Below are 20,227 nucleotides of genomic sequence, written 5' to 3' on the forward strand. Positions count from 1 at the left end.
AGAAAGAGATAGAAACATCAATGATGAGAGAGAGTCATTGATCTGCTGCCTCCTGCACTCCTCCTACTGGGGCTCAAGCCTGCAACCCCGACATGTGGCCTGACTAGGAATCAAATCGCTATCTCCTGGTTCATAGGTCAACCCTCAACCACTGAGCAACACCAGCCGGGCTACATTCAATATTATTTTGAATTAGTTTCAGGTGTACAGCACAATAGTCAGACAATCACAGACTTCACAAAGTGCTCCCCCCTATATTTCCAGTACCCACCTGGCACCATACAGTTATCACAATACTATTGACCATATTCCCTATGCTGTACTTTATATCCCCAAGACCATTTGTAACTACCAATTGTACTTCTTAATCTTCACCTTTTTCACCCAGTCCCCCATCCCCTCTCCCCTCTCTCTGTACTTTATTTGAAATGTCATTTTTAAAAAGTGATTTGAATGGATGACCTATTGCTGGCTGCAGTGTCTTCGGCCCAGCATCTCATGTGTCTGCTGACCTCATCCTTCAGAAACTCCCCTCCCACCTGGGGCAGGAGCGCAATGCCACCTGGCCAGGTACTGAGTGCCGTCCGTTCACATCTTCAGGCGAGCAGGACCACGGGGGTGAGTGTTTATTAGTACTACAGTATCATTTCATCTCCACTTTTTGTACTAGCTTTCTAATCCCACTGTGAAATAACCCAGATGGCTAAATATGACAGGCAGGTTCCTCTGCTAATTGTTGAAGCTGGGTAATGGGTATATAGAGATTCATTACACTATTCTCTACTCCTGTGTTTGAATTTTTCCATAATAAGAGTGTGTTTTTAATTCATTCACTCACGCCACTAACACTCCTTAAGTGCCTACCAAATACCAGGCATCGTGGATAAAGAGGGAAATAAGAAACAAACCCCACAATGAATTGATAACTATTAAATTCTAAATTGTTTGTTCTTATCCCTCCCTGGAAATCAAACACCTAATGGCACTATGCCACGCTTACCTCCCCAAAGAAACGATGAGCTGATGAGGGGCTTCGGGCACCGTGTCTCCCAGCCCTGCCTACTCCCCTACCCTTAAAGTCTCCCCACGCGCAGAGGCACCCCATTCAGCCAGTGGCTGCAGGAAGCGAAGGTTGGGCCTCAGGGCTGCCACGGATCTCACACACCCACAGGAGGCCTTGCAGGTCCCCACAACTTACACAACTTTCCTTCAAAGGGCAGGCTCCAAGCGCCCTTCATTCCATCATTACAACTTTCCCTGGAACCCACCGGCACTCTGGTGCTAGGCCAGCTGTGGGGACAGAAATAAAGGCCACATGGAGGCCCCTGACCTCAAGGATCATGGTCTTATTAACAAGGAATCCTTGGATTCAAATCCTAGCTCTGCCACTTACCAGCTTGGGCCAATTACTAAACCACCCTGAGCTCCAGTTTTTCTCTCTGTAAAATGGGGATACCAGTGTCCACCGCACGGGGCTATTGTGAGGATGGCATGGTTAGTGCATAGAAAGTCCTTGTCCCAGTGCTTCGATGTAAAAAGCTAAACACAAGGCCAGGCACACGGCATTAGAGGAGTTGGTGTGCACAGCTCTTAGAGTGTTGGTGGTGGTGGTGGTGTTGCAGGTCCAAGTGACAATGAGACTGAAACTCGTTGAAAGGAGGCAATCACAGGGCAGGACAGATCAGGGGCAGCTCCGACTGGCTTCCAGCCGCCCTTGCATTAGTGCTCTCCCGCCTGGGCTCCTGAGCAATGCCCAGCCCCAGCGTCCTGAGTAAGAGGTGCCCACAAGCCGGTAAATGCTTTCCATCTGGCCTCTTCTCTCCTCCACCAGGGAGCCGCCCCAGCCCACCGCCAGGAGGCTGCAGCCAGGCTGGTTAGGGTTTCATTGTTGTTGTTGTTTGAGGGTTTTGTTTTTTGGATTTTGGGGGCCAGCTGCCACTTTCTGCTTACTCTGGGTGTCAGCGGGTGCAGGCACTTCAGCCCCAGAGACCCGGGTGTGCGTGAATCTCAGTCTCTCACTCACTAACCTCAGCGCATTCTTTGACCTCTCAGGTTCTGACTCCCTCACCTGCTAACACATCCCACTTTGTTGTGGGTTCAAAAAAAAGAGTGTGTGTGCAGAACAGCCAGTGCAGGACCTGCAATGAGGGGGGAAACACTGCCGTGGCCGTGTCAGAGGGTGGAGGCCTGGAGCACGTCTATGGACACAGGAGCAGCCCAATCTTGACTCAGCCAAGAAGGACCCCCAGCCAAGGCCAGGCCAGCACCCCTGCCCCCAGGAAGGCGAGGAAAGCCACCCCCACCGCCCAAAGGTACGGCCCGGCAGAGCCTCTTCCCAAGACCTCTGCGGTGCAAGAGGGAAGGAGAGCAGACAAGAAGAAAGGAGGCGGGCAAGGAGAAGTATGGCAGAATAAAAAGCCCCCACCCATGTGGCTGAGCCACTCCATCTCCACTGCACAACACAGTGCCGGGACCGGCAGTGTCAGGGAATGCAGAGGCGGCCACTTCCTGGTTCCTCAGGAATGGGCAGGGCTGTGTCAGGAGAGAGGTCTTTGGGAGGATGGAGACCGGCTCCACCTCTGGTAAGGGGCTTCCTTCTCCAGGCAGGGCTGACTCCCCAACCAGCAGGCGGGTCCTGGCTGCCCTGGCGAGAGGAGGCAGCCAGGGCAGTGATGAGGAGTGTGGGTTCTGGCCAGACAGCCCTGGGGCCCCAGGCCACAACCCCACTCAAGAGCTGTGTGGGTTGGGGCAAGTTATTTAATCTCCATAATCCTCAACTTCTTCTGTAAAGTGGGAATGAAAATGTGATCTACCGTCTACTTCATAGGGGATATGAACATTCTTTGATAATGGACTCAGCACAGGGTGGGAGTGTGGGGGTGTTAGCTGTGAAGTCAGGACCAAGGCCACCGGCACCACCACCACTTATCATCTTGTCCCACTGGTTCATTTCTTTATTTTTTATTTGTATTTTTATTTTTTATTGATTTCAGAGAGGAAGGGAGAGGGAAAGAGAGATACAAACACCAAGGAGGCGCAGCCTGCGTGGATCAGCGGTTGAGCGTCAACCTATGAGCCAGGAGATCACGGTTCGATTCCTGGTCAGGGCACGTGCCTGAGTTGCAAGTCCGATCCCCAGTGTGGAGTGTGTGGGAGGCAGCCGATCACTGATTCTCTCTCATCATTGATGTTTCTATCTCTCTCTTCTTTTCCCTTCTTCTCTGAAATCATTAAGAATAAAAAACAAAAAAATAAAGGAAATGTAAAAAAATAAAAAGAAACACCAATGAGGAAAGAAAATCATTGGTCAGCTGCCTCCTGCCAGCCCCACACTGGGGATCAAGCCCACAATCGGACATGTGCCCGGACGGGGAATCGGACTGTGACCTCCTGGTTCATAGGTCAACACTGAGCTCAACCACTGAACCCGCCAGGCTCTCTGGCTCATTTCTTTCTCCCCTCCTCAATAGCAAAACCAGGAGCCGGTGTGAAGGTGACCATGCAAAGGGCCCACCTGTCCATCATCACCTCCAACCCGGCAGAGTACAGCTGCCAGCATGTGTGAGGTTCACCTGAACTTGACCACCCACACACTAGTCAGAACCTAGCAGCTCCATCTGCCTTCAGAGCACAGAAGCCCAACCAGCTGTCTGTTAACAGGTGTTCTGGAGCCCACCCACACGGATGACTTCAGAAGACGGTTTACATGTGCCCAAAATAAAGAGTCCTTTATCAAAACCATCCCCACAAGGAATGAAGTCATGGCAATGTGTCCCCTGGACAAGTCAGATCACCACTATGGATTTCAGTCTCTTCATCTGAGGGGCAAGGGTCAGGTGACAGTGTAGGTCCCTTCTGGCTTGGGCATTCGATGATTTTATTTCTTCAAACTACGACAAGGGACAGAAGGGATAGAGCTGGGTTTTGAGAGTAAACAAAGTAAAAAACAAGGCTGCTTATTGGCATCAGTCCCTTGGGCGATTTCCAGACTGAAATCCTTGCTCCCTGGCTCCGGCTGGGGTTTCTCCTACCCACTGAGCCACAGGCAGGCCACCTCCCTCACACCAGGCCTGTGGGGCAGCCAAGCCTACACAAAGGACCAATTATGACCAGTCCACCTTGCAATGGGCAGAGATGCCCTCCCCACTCCTCCTGAGCCACCCCCATCATGCACCCCACCCCTCACCCTCAGAGCTAGCAAACAGAGCTAAGGAGCTTTTACCAACCCCAAACAAGGCCTTCCCTCCCCGGGCACCTGGCTTCCCACTTGGCCACACCCCAGCAGGCATTTCCAGAGTAAGAGAGTGCAGGGCCCCAGACACAGAGCACTTTGGATCCATAAGAGAAGCTCATTTACCTGGTCCACCCACGCCCTCCCTAGAGGGTAAGAGCAAATTCCTGAAAGCTGAGGACACAGAAGACTCCTACAGATAAGAGACTGTGTTAGCAGAGTAGTTTAGCTTCAGGACCAGGCCGGGAAGCCCTGGGGTCAACCTCAAGGTCACCTCAAGAAATGCTTGACAGCTGAGTGACTCCCCTGACAAGAGGACAGACACGCAGACGGCTGGCGTGGAGCCGGACCCTGGAGGTCATCTCCCTGCAATGACCCCAGTGAGAAGTTTACTACAGAGCACCACTGCCAACCTATCGCCCGGCCCCCTCATTTTTATTTTTATTTTTTTTGGTTAATCCTCACCCGAAGATATTCTTTCCATTGATTATTTTAGAGAGTGGAGGGAGGAGAAGATACAGAGAGCAAGAAACATCAATTTGTTGCCTCCCACACACACCCCATCAGGGGCAGGGGATCGAGCCTGCAACTGAGGCATATGCTCTTGACCAGAATGGGAACAGGGGACCCTTCAGTCCACAGGCCAACACTCCAACCACTCAGTCAAATCGGCGAGGGCCAGCCCCCTCATTTTATCGGTAAGGATCCAGTGTGATTTGTCAACATCATGCAGTAGCCACGGGCAGCTCTAAGATGAAACCCCAGGCCCGGCTGGTGTGGCTCAGTGGGTTGAGCATCGTGCCATGCACCAAGAGGGCACCAGCTCAATTTTGGTCAGAGCTCCATCACCAGTAGGGGGTGTGCAGGAGGCAGCCAATCCATATTTCTCTCTCTCCTCTCCCCTTCCTCTGTCTCTAAAATCAAGAAAAACATATTTTAAGAAAGCCAGGTCTCCTGGGGCCCTGGTACATAGCACACAATCATACTCCCTATGCTGAGGGGACAGGACAGGGTCCTCCCAGACAGGTCTCTGGCCTAATAGTGCAAAAAGGACAGTGTTTCCACACCTATTCCTCTCCTCAATGCCACCGCGCAGGGTCCCAACAGGAAAGAAGGAGAAAGCAGCTGGGCCACCGTCCCGCATGCTGGGAGCTGGAGGGTCCAGAGGTGCTGGCTGGTTCCACACGCCCCTGGATGCTGTGGCTAAAGAGAGAAGGCTGCCGGCATCCCGCACCCCAGAGAACCCACGGCACTGGGCCGAAGGAGAAGGAAAACCCAGGTCCAGGTTTTACTTCCTCTGAGGCCCCTGAACACACATACAAGGACCAGAAACTCCCTAAGATTTTCTCAAATAGGAGCTCCGGCCAAATGCAATAGGCAGGGAGCGGAGGGACGTGTCAGCACGGCCAGTGCCTCGGGAGAGGAATCTGAAGTGGGCCGCGGGCCCAAAGAGGAGAAACCGCAGCTTGCCTGCCTAATATGGAGCCTGGGTCTGTGCTAGCTCCCACCACCGCTATCTGACACCCGGGGAAGACCCCGTCCCCAGCACAAGACCAGCTTCCCTGGCCTCGGGCAGCCTCCCGGGGCAGACCTTGGAAGCTGGGGGGCCAGCCTAGGCTCTGCTCTGGGTACCGGGCTCAGCCCCATCACTGAGCAGCCCACCCAGCACCTCAGCATCTGCCAGGTATCTAATGCTGGACTGTGGCATGCTCACCCCCTCCAAAGGAATGCCCCTCACTGTTCATCATATCCACTATTTAGAGCACCTACTATGTGCCAGCAGGAGGCTCTTGAGGAGTTACCCTTCCTCGGGGTGCAGGAGCACACCCCCTCTCCAAGCCTGGGCCTCTCAAACAGAGAAAAAACACAGCTTTTACTTACTTGGGGAAGGGAGGAGAGGTGGGAGGTAGAAAATATCAGCAAAGTCACCATCAGGCTCAAGGCCTTTCTAGCAAAGGGTAAAACAGCCCCAGCCCCATTCTCCTTCCTCTGCGAGTAACTCTGAAGTGCCCTCTGTTAAAAATGCACATTCTCAGCTCCCACCCCAGACCTACCGAATGACAGGCTGAGGATGGGTCCCCACAATCTGGGGGAGAGGGGGGGTTGTTTTTATTCATCCACTCCTCCCCGCCCACCCGGAAAATTTTTCCACTGATTTTTAGAGAGAATGGAATGGAGGGGGAGAGACAGAGAGAAAGAAAGATCCATGTGAGAGAGACACATCGCTTGGCTGCCTCTCACATGAGCCCCAACCAGGGCCAAGAAAAGAGCCTGCAACCGAGGTCTGTGCCCTTGACCGAAATTGAATCCTGGACCCTTTGGTCCGCAGGCCCGACACTCTAGCCACTGAGCCAAACTTGCTGGGGCAGGAATCTGTGTTTCAACAAGCGCTCCAGGGGATGCTGATGCACGTTCAAGGTTGAGAGCCACTGTCCTACTCCACAGCCCCCCCACCCCATCCTGCTAAGCTCCAGGGCTCTGGGATGAGGTGGCATGAGCATGTCCGAATTTCAGGGGCACAGCCTCCAGGAGCCCCGATAACAGATCCCTTACTAGAGTGCCCCAGGAGACCCCACAAATCCACCTTCAATCATCCAAGGAGCCCAAGTCAGCCGTAGATCAGCGACATCCCCTGAGAACCCTCCAAATGTCCTCAGAGCCAAGTGTTTCACAACAGTGGCCAAAGCAAGTGTGAGGAGGCTGCCAAGAGGCTGCCAGCACGTCCGTCCTTTCCAGCTCTCTCCAGCCCATCCACCCAGGCGCTAAGTGAGCGAGGCAAAGGCCTGCGTGGCCCAGGGCCAGGGGAAAAGGAAGCGAGGCCAGGGCCAGGAAACCCGGGACAGGGAGACATAACTGAACCTACTGGCTGCTCATTCCCAGCCAAGAGGGGCTCAGCTCAGCGTGGCTCCCCTCCTCTGGCCTCTTCCAAAACTGCGCGCAGAGCACGACTAGCTTCCCAATGCTGCAAGATGCCACTGTGGGACGGGAAGCAGAGACTCACGTAGAGGCATTCCCAAATACGTTCAAGGCAGCTTTGTCACTGCATAGCTGCCTCATCAAGAGCAGTAAAAGCACAACTGCTATCCTAGGAAGGGAAAAGATGGCAAGGGGGTGAGTCCCAAATATGCTGACTCCCAGAGCCCCCCGGGAAGGAGGGCACTAAACAAGGGTGCAGGTGCCCTCAGGGCACAGGAGCCAGGAGCCAAAAACACACGTGGGAGGAAAGAAAGAAACTGAAACTGACTCCTCCTGCCCTCCCTCATCAAATACCAGGGAGTCTTTGAACTCAGGCAGGGCACAGGGCAGCCCTATGGCAGAGAGCACCTCCCGCACAGGCAGGAAGCCCGGCTCGCAGTCCCACCTGCCATCTGTACGCAGCTGTGTGACCTGGGCAAACCCCCAAGTCCTCCAGCCCCACCAGGCCTCAGCCATCTCTTCCACAAATGGGATGCTGCGTCTGTCGACAGCTCCAGGATGCAGAGAGGTGTGAGCCGATGGGGCAGGGTGCACGGTGAGACACCATTTCTGTAAAGTTTTAAACACGAAAAAAGACAACTACACAAGCAGGAACTGCATAAACTGTGCGTACAAAGAGAACACCAAGCCAGACGGTGGTTCCGTCCAGTGAGGGAAGGGAATGGGACTGGAGAAGAGCACGCCCCGGCCTCGACTCTGTCCATAACGTCCATGGTCGCTGTGAACTGGCCTCAAGAGCAGAAAACCTAGAAATGACAGCTGTGACCACCTGAGTCTTTGCAGGCCTTTCTAAATGTTCCTACCCCCCGGCGACATCACCTCAAAAGGGTGTGGTGAGGATTAAATGAATCGGTATCTGTGAAACACTAGCAATGTGCCCGGCCCACAGCACAGTACAGGTCAGTCCTTGCTGGGGGAGGGGAGATGATGCTCAGCTCCTCACTCCCAGATACAGTCCCTGAGCCACAAGGTGACCCTCAGCTGGGCCTTCCCCTGAACCAGCAGCTCCCATGGAAAGGGAATGGGGGGAGGGGGACAGGTCCCCCAGCCAGGGTCCCACTGTCCATGCCAAGCAGCCCCACTAAAGGGGTTCCAGCCCATTGAACTGAGATGCCGTGTGGCATTCCTTAATTTTTAAAAAGCTGATTATATACAACAAACCTCCAAATTTACTATAGCTTAACTTAAAAAAATAGGCGTCTTTCATTGGGGCTAAAGTTTGGGAAATTATCCCAATTTCTAAAGAGAGGCTCAGGGCTTCGTGCGAGTGAAGATCGCTCCCCAGTCCCAGCCGTGGATGAAGGGCAGGAAACCGGGGTCTGGCCCCGCTTCCCCCGCTCCAGGAAAGCAGCATTCGTGCGCCGCCGCCTCCGGCTCCCAGGGCAAAGTCTGCAAAAGCACTTTGGGTTCCTGGAAAGAAAGGCCTTTCCGAAATATCGGGAACTCGACTGGAAAGTGCCATTTGGCATTATCTGGAGGATGTCCGCGGTGTCTGAAGGGGAGCCACTCCTCTGCCAAAGTCACGGCGGCGGCCAAAAACAACAGAGGGGCTTCAGACACACACTCACACACACACACACACTCACTCACTCACAGACCCAGACAGACACACACTCACACACACACACACACTCACAGACCCAGACAGACACAGAGGTCAAGACAGCAGGACCTTGGCAATAGCTGCTGCCCTCCCCCACCCCGACCCCAGGCCCTCACACTGGGGATGGTAGGGAACCTGCTTCCTGGTGTGAGGACTTAGAATTAAAAGCCCCACTGATCTCTCCATCCCCAAACCTCAGGCTGCTCCGCCTGGACATTTCCACATGGGACGTCAGGAGAAAGAGGGAGTCTGACTGCAGCAAGCCCCCTCCCACCCATGCAAGGCTTGCCGCCTCTCTTCCCAGATGGAAAGCCAAGTTCCATTAGGAGACCCGCCTGCAGGAGGCCACCCACCTCGCCGTTCCCTCCCCCGGTGTCATTTCACCTACAGATGATTTGAAAATAGAGCTGTGCACCACTCTGTTCTACGCCCATCAGTTATCATAGGCTTTACAGATGGCTTTTAAAAAATAAATCTTCAGGCCCATAAAAATGCTCCCCTGCAAGCCCTGGCCTGGTCTCAACTCACAGGCCTGTGACCACCCCCTGCACAGCCCCATAGCACCAGCCACCCCAAAAAACAGGAAAGATAAGGCAGAGAGGAGGCAGCTCGCGGGAAAGGCTCCCTTCCCCCAGGGATCGCTACTCTGCTGTGCCCTCCGCTGAACTATTTGGGGCCTTGGACTTAGACCCTGGGGGCAAAGGTTCAAAACTGGGGGTCAGGAAGGGTACGGTCTTCTCCCTGGCCTGGCCCACAAAGCGTAAAGCCAAAACTGCTTACCCCAACCTAAGCCCCCAAGCCTCCCCTCACCAACTTCCTTAACAGTCTCAAGGCTTAAACAAGAACCCCTAACTTTGGGTTTCACGTGCACAGGCTTATACAAACAAAATACACTGAGCCTCAGCTACCTGGTTCCATAAATCCTGTTTGGTTGTCCTAGTGACCAAAAGGACCAACAGGAGCAGGTAACGCTGAAGGAATTGAAGCAGCAGAGAGGGAGGGGGACACGATTGAATCTTAAAGCAGGGAAGTCAGTCGTAAACGCAGAGATCAGCTCGACTTGGGCCAAGGGGGACCCGAGGGGTCCTCTAGGTTCAGGGGACCTGAGTCTATTCCTGACAGTTACTCCTTCTACTGGAAGTGGAGAGAAATACAACTACAATCCTCGACTGCCTTTTCAACCAGAAAAAGGAACTTCAGAAAGACCCATGCCCACCCCGGTAGCCTCACAGACCCTCCACTCTACCCCATTCAGGCTGAGACCTGGTCAAGTCACTTACCCTTCTGAGCCTCACTTGCCCTGTCTGTGAAATGGGGATAGGACCCCACAAGTTGGCCCATGGTGATTAATGGAAAGAAAACCATATGTGAAAGCATAAATGTTAAAAATGCTGAATCTCATGAGCACTTGATTATACACCATCTTGAGTTGTTCCTTTTTACTTCATTTATACATTCTTGTCTCTCAGTTAAAGCAAAGGCTGTGTCTGTACTTTTGGTTAGTAGATGAATTCCGAGATCAATCTATCTGGGCTCATTCCGTACCTGGCTTACTGGCTGGTGAACCTTAGGCAAGTTACTTAACCTCTCTGAGCCTCCATTTCCCGTCTGTAGCAAGAAAAATAACCTTCCTCAAAGGGTTGCTGACCAGATTGAAGTAATCCAAACCAGGCAACCTTCAATCAGTGTGAACTATTAGTCTTATTACTTATTTGGAGAACTGAGACATTTTTAATAAATACTGGTTGGTTGGTTGGTTGGTTGGTTGGTTGGTTGATATAAAACAAGTAATCCTCCTTTCAGCCCTCCTTCTCCCACCTTCTCTTCCCTTCCCAGGAGGTGAACAGTGTTGACGTTACCTCCTGGATCTTGGACCTGTGAAATGCTTTAAATCAAAATGAGAGGTTTTCCTTTAGGAACCCAGGGTACCAGCACCTTCAACCCAGCCCTTTCCTGCTGTGCGGCTGTGAGCCTGTCCTTTCATATCTCTAAGCTCAGGATCTTCATCTATCAAGTGTGATCATCCCACATACCTTACAAGGCTGTTGGGAATGTTAAATGTGGCTGCCAACAGAACACAGCTCACACACAGGTCGTGTGCACGAAGGGTTCCTCTGTCCTCCATTCGCCGACACTGTGGGTGACAGGCCCGGAGAGGACCCTGCAACCTCCCAATGAAGAGTGGATCCCAGCCCAGTAGCCCACTGTAGCCAAGGACCAAGCAGGCGGTTTCCAGGGTAACAGCATCCTCTGCATCTACTTCCCACCTCCATCCCTGGCTGCCTTTTATTCTTCCCCCTACCTCTGTAGTGGGCTAAGTCACCTTTTCCCACTATTGCTAAGCAACCCAAGAGTGGTGCAGCTGCCTCCTGGGGGAGGACCCTGGCCCTCCCCGTGCCTCAGACTCTGGGGAAAGCTGCCCCTCTTGGCCCCCCACCTTGTTAACCCTGGGGGTGGCAGAGGTGAGAAGCAATCCCAGGCCAACAGGGTTTACAGATGCAGGTCCATGGGGAAATGAGGAAGGCCACCTCTCCTCCCCAACCCCAGCCTTCTGATGATCTATCCTTAAGCAATTTCCAAGAAAAGGGCCACATCACACTTTTTATGAAAGCTGCCCTTCTTGATTATTTTCCTCTTCTATCTCCCCCGCCTCACTCACCACAAACCCAGATCCCTGGCCTTGAAGTAGACAGTGAGGGGAGAGAAAGGGGGACGCAGGAATGAGAGGAAGAGGGACAGGGTGGCAGAGGGCATCTGAAACTCCTGTGCGGGCTCTTGCCGCTGGGAGGTGGGAAGACAGGCAATCGTCACTTTCTCCTTTATGCTACTTAGCATTTTCTGAGGGCTTTTTGAGATGTAATTATACCATAAAAGGCACCTTATGTGTTAATGCATGTGATTAGACGTGTTAATGCATGTAGAGTCCTGAGGACAGTGCCTGATCCTTAGCATGTGCTCAGAAAGCGTGAGAAGCTATCGTTATTATAAGAATTTTTTTTTTAACTTAAAAAAAAAATCCAGTCCTGCTCCTAGCTCTGGGTCTGGGAAGATGACCCTGCCCAGGGGACTGCCACAATTTTTGCTGATTTGTCTAGGAGGGGCTGGAGCTGGACTAGGGCCTTGTCACTCCCACCCATCCCCTCTGTAACCAATGCTGCCATTTGGCGGCTGAATGGGGCACACAGAGGGGGCAGGGTGGGGTCACAGCTTTGGGGCATACGCATTACTACATTGCACTCCTGGTGTCCCACACACTGAGATCCTGCCAGATAATCCCCAGCCAGGACAGGACAGGACAGGAGCAGAGGACATGAGAGGGCAGAGAGCAGCGGACCAGCCTTTTCCATACCTTCACCTCCCACCTGCTGAGAAGAAAGGATTCTGGGACTTGATGCTCAGCCTAAGGACCAGGGAGAAATCTGGACCATGTGTTAAGAGGAATGTGGGCCGAAACCGGTTTGGCTCAGTGGATAGAGCGTCGGCCTTCGGACTGAAAGGTCCCAGGTTCGATTCCGGTCAAGGGCATGTACCTGGGTTGTGGGCACATCCCCAGTAGGAGATGTGCAGGAGGCAGCTGATCGATGTTTCTAACTCTCTATCTCTCTCCTTTCCTCTCTGTAAAAAATCAATAAAATATATTTTTAAATAAATAAATAAATATAAAAAAAGAGGAATGTGGGCTTCCAGGGTGGCTCTGAGCCCTGGTTTGCGGGGTCTCCTCCCCCTGCCAATCCCAAGGCTCCTTGCCTCCATCAGGGCCCAGTGTGGACAATTCATAGTTAGCAGGATGCCGGCACCTGAGCTGATGGAAACAGAACCCTGGGCTGAATCATGAGTCCGACTGGGGTGACCCAGTCTGGCCAGGACTAAGGAACCAGGTTAAGGGGGTCTCCTCTGCCCGAGGCCTCTCAGCCATGACCCCTCTGGGGATTTGGTGGGCCCCAGGACTGCTCTAGTGTCCTTGATGAATAAGCCCAGCTCATGAGCCCGTCCCAGAGATGACCACACTCCTAGGGAATAACAGCAGGGCAGTGGGGAAGGTGCCCTCAGACCACAGCCTCTCGGCCAAATACCAGATCCCAGGAAAGCACTGGGTGGTCACACGTGGGGCTAACTGGCTGGAATGGTCCCAACAACACCTGCACAGAGGTGTGAGGCTCCAGGGCCCCACGTGTGAGCTGTGCAAACAGCCTGGCTCTCAGAAAGGTGAGAGGTCAGCGCTGGGAGAAACAAACAGAATAAGAAAGAAGGACAAGGAGTGAGAACAATAGGAGGGGTGTTCCCCAGCCCACGGGGCCCTGCAAGCAAGATAGGCAGTTGCCCTTGCTCTGCCCTTTTAGCCTTCTCCCCTCTCCCTTCCCGTCCTACCCCTCCTTACACACACACCACGGCCTGGCTCCCAGGGAAAGCAGAGGCTTCCCAGAAGGAACTTCAATCCTGCCCTTCCTTGGCGATAAAGCTCAAACGCCACCAGCCCTTCACCTTCGCCACCACCACAGGCCGCAGGTCTGGCTCCTGCCCTGCAGTGAGCATGGCATTTGCCTTGGCCACGCTCTGGCCATCACTGATGCAGCCTGTTGTCATTTTCTGTGTCGTTCAGTCCCCTCTCCACCTACACCATGATTTCCATGACCTCAGGTGAGCACAGCATCTGATACTTAAGAGGGGTTCAATCATCGCTCATTGACTGATCCATAAGAAACTATCAACATTCTTACACTATTATTAAGGAACTAGGGGGAGAAACGGAGTCACTTCCAGCTCTTTCCTGGAGACACACAGTGACAGGACGGGACTAGGGCCATGGCTCAGGCTCGTGCTGCCCCACCCTGGCTCCAGACACATAGGAGGCACCAGGTCTTGTGTGACAAGTCCTCAAGCCAAATTTATGGTTTGTGGCCACTGGCCAGGTGCCCAGCCCCAGCTCTTCCTCAAGAAGATGGAAAGAGGGGGGGCCCTAATCCCAACCACAAACCCCAAACTACAGGACATTCATTGGTCTGACCTCCTCACACTCAGAACTACCCCGAAAGGAAGGACTCATGGATCAGGGCCTCCTCCCACGCCCACCCCACTGGGAACAGCCTCCAGCTCCTTCTCAAGAACGGAAATGAGTTTCTTCCTCTTCTATTTGAAAAGGCTGGTGACCAGGGATCCTGTAGGACCCTGCTAGTCTCTTCCTCCTAAAGTCCATCTCCAGTGACCCTGACGGCCCCTCAAGGTCCCATCATTCCTCAAAACTGGAAAGTCTGGTCACACCTGTCTTAGGCAGCACAGGTGGTCCCCACAGCCCTGATGCTCCAGCCCCCCTACTCTCTCCTTCAGGCTTTGTCAATCACTCCGATAACCAGTGGGCACCTGTTCTCAATGCACTCAGGTGGACAAGCTCTGGCAAGAGAACAGCTGCAACAGGTCCTGAAGCAAAGCAGGGCTGGGTAAGCTGCTGGGAGGTGGGCAAGGAGGGGAGGGCAAAGACTGCCCCAGCCATGTAACAGTAGGGCTTGCAGACACCCCCAGGTTGTTTCGTTTAGAGGTAATTCCTATTTTGAGGTCATTTTGCCTGTCCTATAACAAGCAAACAAGCACTTTAACGTGCACCTCTTCGTCCTATATATCTAGGAAGTAGGGAAAGGCTGAACAGGAATTTTACCGCATTCTACAGTGAAGGAACTGAGCAATCAGAGGTCAAGTGACACTGAATGAGCCAGAGATGACTAAAGGGTCAGAGGTCAAGGATGACACAACTCCCACTCATTCCTAGGCAGCCTTGGCTCCTTCTATGATGGGTTTATATGTTACACCTACCTCAAAGCATATTGGGTAAAAGCCATAAAAATTCTGATTCCTCAAAACTGTTAACATTTATTGAGCACTGGCTATCTGCCAGGTGCTATGCTACACTCCCTGTGTACGTTACTTGGCTTAACTCAACGACATCAGGCAGGAATGATTATCTCCATTTCCCCGTTGGGGTCATCAGGTAGATCACACAGCTCGAGATGACCTAGATTTGAAGCCAATGTGCCCAGAGCATGACTATCGGCAGAGCATGGAGCCAGATATAGCCCCAGGATGGGGTGGTGCATCTGGAATGTAAAGCATTTCATCCCCATCTCCACCCCCAGCCCAGAGTTCAGAGGCAAGCATGACACCATTTTCCAATTACTCAGAGATCTTTCCTGACCACCTCTAACAGGCCTGTCTCTGTGCTCGGCACTAGGGATTCGGCAGAGAACAGGGCAGGCTGGGTCCCTGCCCCATGGACGCTGGCCAGGGGGGAAGCCGGCAGGAGTCAGAAGTGTGAGGGGCATGAGGACGGACGCCAGAGCCAATGCTCTCTTCTCTCAGGTTTTATTTCTGCCAGATACCGCTCTGCCTGCCGGAGTCCTAACCTTCAAGGCAGGCAGATGTCTGCTCCTCCCCACCTTTGCCGCCCTCCCCACTGAACGGTTAGCTCCTGTGCGGGTCATGCAGTCCAGAAGGAAGTGTAAACAGGGCGGCCTCCCTTCCCGCGGCCGGGCTTAACAACCTGGCTCCACGTGGGTGCAGAATCAGGATCTGGGCCTATTTACAACTATGTTCTTACACCTGCCTGTTTCAACATCCATTAGCTCAACAAATATTGATTAAACTCCTACATGTTAAAAAAAAGAAAAAAAAAACAGGGCTGGCACCTGTGGAAATACACATTCAACCAGGGCCTCCAGGATTGAAGAAGGAAGAGACAACCACAAAAGCTGCTATTTTACATATCTTCTCCCATCAACCTGGGGCAGCGGCAGGGTGGGGTTGGGAGGGCACGAGGACAGGTCTTAGCTCCTTTTTTAAAAAAATGTTTTTATTAATTTTAGAGGAGGGGTGGTGAGAGGGAGAGAGAGAATGAAACATTGAGAGAGAAACATTGACCGGCTGCCTCCTGCACACCCCCTACTAGGGATTGAGCCCACAACTCGGACATGTGCCCTGACTGGGAATCGAACCAGCGACCTCTTAAGTGCACAGGTGGATGCTCAACCACTGAGCCACACCAGACGAGCTTAGCTCCTTTTATATAAATAAAAGGCTGACAGAGGTTAAGTGACTTGCCCAAAGTCAAAAGCCTGAATGCGTAGAGTCAGGATGCTACTCCAAGTCTATAACAGTGGTTCTCAACCTTGGCTGCACATTAGAATCACCTGGGAATCTTTTTAAAATCCTCATTTCTGGGCCTCATCCTCCGGAAATTCTGTTTCTTTGTTACTAACGTTGTGGCCCCACCCCATAACACAGAAACAATTTCCGGAGGATGAGGCCCAGAAATCAGGATTTTAAAAAAGATTCCCAGGTGATTCTAATGTGCAGCCAAGGTTGAGAACCACTGGTCTATGATCTATCCAGCCTGCCTGACACCCACACACACATACATGTAAGGGCATGGGCAAGATCCATGGGGACTATGGCCAACCCAAAAAGATAGGCGTTCAGACCTGCTGCCCCTAGGAAAGTAGCTTTGGCGGCTCAGCCTTGAAGCCAGGAAGACTGTGAAAGCCAGTGAACATCTCTGACCCACTGCATTTTAGGTCTGAAGCCAGGGAGTCCAGCCTGATGAGCTCTGCACTGAAGCATTCTTTGAAGAAGGGACAAGCCACGGCCCACCTGCCACAGGTCTTGAGTCATGCCTCCTGCCTGTGCAGACTTCTACCTGCATGAGCAACAGGCCTCACCATTCAGAGGAAGTACTTCCTTCCGTGTCATTTAATCCAATCCCTGTAGGAGCCCCAGGGGGTTAGCAGGGCAGGAATGCAGCTCCTTTACAGAGAAAACAGAATGGAGGTGCCAGGCACCTGTCTGTCTTGTCAGCGCTCTATCTGCACGGAGTTGGTGCTCCACAAGTATTCATTGAATGAGCTGATAAAAGCTGAGAGACTTGCCCAAAGTCTCACAAATAGTCGTGGTTGCACCAGGGCTAAAAACAGGGTCTTTTGCCTCCCTGCCAGTGGCCTTTGTGTCCCACTGCACTGTGTCCTCCCCGCCCACCCCCCACTCTCCTGCCTCCATCTGGAATGAGCAGACTCTGTCCACTTGTCAGCTCTGGTCCCACCCAACGCTTGCTTCCCAGAGTCAGCAGGGAGGGTGTCAAAAGCAACCAATTACACTAAGTCTGATTCTCCACAGGTAATACCACTTTATATCCCACTGAGAACTAGGTGAAATCTACAGAGGAGGGAATGGAGGCAAAGCAAATTTATGGCAGAGAAAAACTTTGGACCAGATTTTCTGAGTCCAGCCCAAAGCTTGTGCTGTCCAGCTGCTCCCTCCCATCAATCCCACCAAAGCAGGCATTGGCTCCCCTTGGTCCAGAGATCCCGGCAGGATCTGGATGCCAGGCCCAGCTTTCCTGCCTCCCTTAACCAACGAGGGACAGGGAAGGCGAAGCTGCCTGCCTCGAACATGGATGCATCCCAGCCCCACCTCACCCCAGCCTGGGACTCTGGGCTGGTTAACTTCCCCCTCAGCCCCTCATTCCCTCATCCTCACGTGTGCCCGGCTCACAGAGCTGCTGGGAGTAACAACTGGAACAATATACGTGACTAGATTAGAACAATGCCTGGCACACATCAACCACTGCCAGCTTTTGGAACTGTTGGGTTTGCCCAGTAGATTACCAAATTTCCCAGACCACTGTTTCCACACCACCCAGGCCAGATTTTTATGAAGAGAGAGAGAGAGACAGAGAGAGAGAGGCACTATATAATTCTTCTTCGAACTATATTTTAATATGTTCATTAAATTGATTCGAAAATACTGAATACCATTGTGCAGGTCCCCTGCTCAGTGCTGAGGAAACAAGAGTTTGTGCCTCCCAGGAACTCAGTCCTCCCACAGTCCTTAAAAGGACCTAATTTTTTATTCTTGGGCAGTCCTGTCACTCCCACCCCTCCTAGGCTTACAGTAAGTAGGTACTCAGTAAATAAGAGTTTCCTTCTCTTCTACTCCCCATGGATGATCCCAAGACATCCACCATCCTAATCCCATCGCTCCTGTCCAAGTTAAAATCTATTCTCAAGAAAGAAGGCTTCACCCTGAAATTTAAAGAGCCCTTCTGCCTTGCCCCCACGGGAATTTCTGTTACCCACTCCCTTCTCTGCTCCACCAACCACCCAATTGTCCCCGGATATAAGGGGTGAGTGGGGTACTGTCACGGCTCTCCCCAGCTCTCCCAGGGCGGGTAGAGAGGAAGAGAAGGGGTGGTCTTAAGTAACGGCTGTATTTCCAATTAGTCAGCTCAAAGCTGGGGAACGGTGGGATGTCGCATAGGGCTGGGCCCAGCGAAAGCCTGCCTGGGTGTCAGGTCGACTGACTTTGAGGAAGCCCTTTGTGTGTGTGTTTTAAATTACCTCTGCTTGTCTAATGAAGTGAGTAAAAGGGCTTAGGATTCCTGAGTGAGCTAATACAGGATGCCTTTGGCTGAAAAAAAAACTTCAGTCGGCTCCCTAAACTCCCCCCCTTTTAAGTTTAAAAAAGGGAATGAATGTTACCATTTTTGGACATGAGCGTTCTCCCTCAAGCCCAGCCCTAACCGCACTATCCAGAGGGACGCGCCATCCTGTCCCCCCCCCCCATTCCCAGATCAGCAGGGGGTGGGGGAATGGGGGTGGGGCGAAGAGGGATGAAACGAGGAGGGACCGGATGGGAGCGGGCAGCGCGGGGAGGAGGGAGAGAGGGGTGTAGAGGGTACGTGGCCGCCTGGGGCAAGACCTCACCGCGCAGGCAGGAAGCAAAGGCAGTGTTGGGGCGCCCTCCCCCCACCCAAAGAGTGGTTTCTGACCTCTTCCTGCCACTGGCCACAGTGCCGGAGTCCCATCGCCAGCTGCGAGCCTAGCTCCGGGGGTGGAGTGCGCACCGGGTACACGGGGACTGGGACAAGGCTCGGTGGCTAAGCAGGGATCCCCGTGACCCTAAACATCCCCGGGACAACCCCCTGCCCTGAAGCCCCTCAACTCAAGTTGCCTAAATCCGCCTTCTCCCAGGAATGAGCAGGGTTCGGAGGCGCAGGACGCAGACTCAAGCCCACCTCCGCTCGCAACTCACAACCCACTGAGTTAAGCAATAAAACGGTTTGCCGTCCTGACCCCGCCCCCACAGGGCCCGCTGGGGAGCCCGCGTACACCCCTGGCTTTTCTCAGCCCCAACCCCTTCAGCAGGTCCACCTCGAGGCCGACCCGGGAGCAGCTTCCAATCCCTCCGGCGCCCTCTTTCCCCTCGGTCTGCGGGCAGGGGCAGGGAGGCGCAGAGGCGCAGCTTGCCCCCTCCAGGTACCCAGCCCAGGGCGGCCCAGGAAGTGCGCTGCCACCGCACGCCATATGGAGAGGCGGCCAGGGGGCGGGGAAGGGAAGGGAAATCGATCCGGAGCCGCAGCTACCGAGCCGGGGGCTCAGCCCCAGCCTCCCGAGCACCACCCCAGCGCCCTGCCCACGCGGGGATGGTGCGGCGGCAGCCGGGTGACCTGGATCACCAGCCCCAAAGCGACCCGCCCGATGGCGGCCCCGCTGCCCCATGGTCTGGCTGGGCGTTCGCGGGCTCTGGGGCAGGGGCGCTCCCCCTCCCGCCCCACGCCTGTAACCCAACACCCCACCAGGCAGCGGGCGCGCATCCCCCGCCCCCGCTCGTGCGCGCCAGGAACCGGTTCCCAGCCCCAATCCGCTAGCGCGGCGGGCGGAGCGGAGCGGGCCGGGGCTGGGGGCAGCAGCGGGCAGGGGCGGCTGCTGACCTTTCTCTGCTGCTTCTCCCAGGCCGGGTCCAGGAGCATGTCTCTATCCCAGTCCTCTTCGGGCTGCATGTAGTCGTTGGTTTGCTGGGAATCATAATGGTCCATGATGGTGCGCGCGTGCTAGGGGCTGGGTTTCTTCCTCCACCTTCTCTCCCGGCGGCGGCGACTGCTGCAGCTGCTACTGTCCCGGAGTGGGGTGGGAGTCGAGCCGGGCTGTGCTGTGCTAGCGGGGCCGGGCTAGCTCCCCTGCGCCCGGTTCCGCCGCGACGCTGCTCGCAAAAGCTGCTGCTGGCGGCGGCGGCTGGAGCTCGCGGACTGCCAGCCTCAGGGAGAGCGCTCGGACCTAATCTCCACGCACACTGAGCCGGGCCCACACACTCGCGCTGCCGGAGGGAGGCGGGCGGGGGCGGGGGCGGGGGCGGGGGGAAGGGGCAGAGCCCTCCCTAGGTTCTCTATTGGCCAGGCCGAGTTGCCCAAACTTCCCCCCATCGCCTCTCATTGGGAATTCCTGGCATCCGTCAGCGGGGCCACCGAGCATAGGTGGACTGGGCGGCCCCTTCCCGGCGCGCACGCCCCCGCCCACACCCTGGGTTCCCACTCCCCTGCGGCTCATGTGATACCAGCTTAAGCTGAACGGGACCTAAGCCGGGGACGCCTCCTCGAGTTC

General features: G+C 54.0%; 1 protein-coding gene across 8 annotated transcripts in view; it reads right to left on the bottom strand.

Moving 5' to 3' along the window:
- ACTN1 (actinin alpha 1) overlaps positions 1 to 19,996 on the bottom strand; it is a 91,862-nt gene extending 71,866 nt beyond the window's left edge. For 3 of the 8 annotated variants that reach the window (XM_006091008.1, XM_006091007.1, XM_006091006.3), the window contains exon 1: positions 19,561 to 19,996. In XM_006091008.1, the coding sequence (XP_006091070.1) occupies positions 19,561 to 19,665 (105 nt within the window). In that variant the 5' untranslated portion in view covers positions 19,666 to 19,996. The remainder of the gene's footprint in view (positions 1 to 19,560) is intronic. The other 5 variants (XM_023755861.1, XM_023755858.1, XM_023755860.1 and 2 more) reach the window with 4 other exon arrangements.
- Positions 19,997 to 20,227: the final 231 nt, after the last annotated feature.

Source organism: Myotis lucifugus, unplaced genomic scaffold (genome assembly GCF_000147115.1).
Source record: "Myotis lucifugus unplaced genomic scaffold, Myoluc2.0 scaffold_85, whole genome shotgun sequence".
In the NCBI taxonomy this organism is placed as follows: Eukaryota; Metazoa; Chordata; class Mammalia; order Chiroptera; family Vespertilionidae; genus Myotis; species Myotis lucifugus.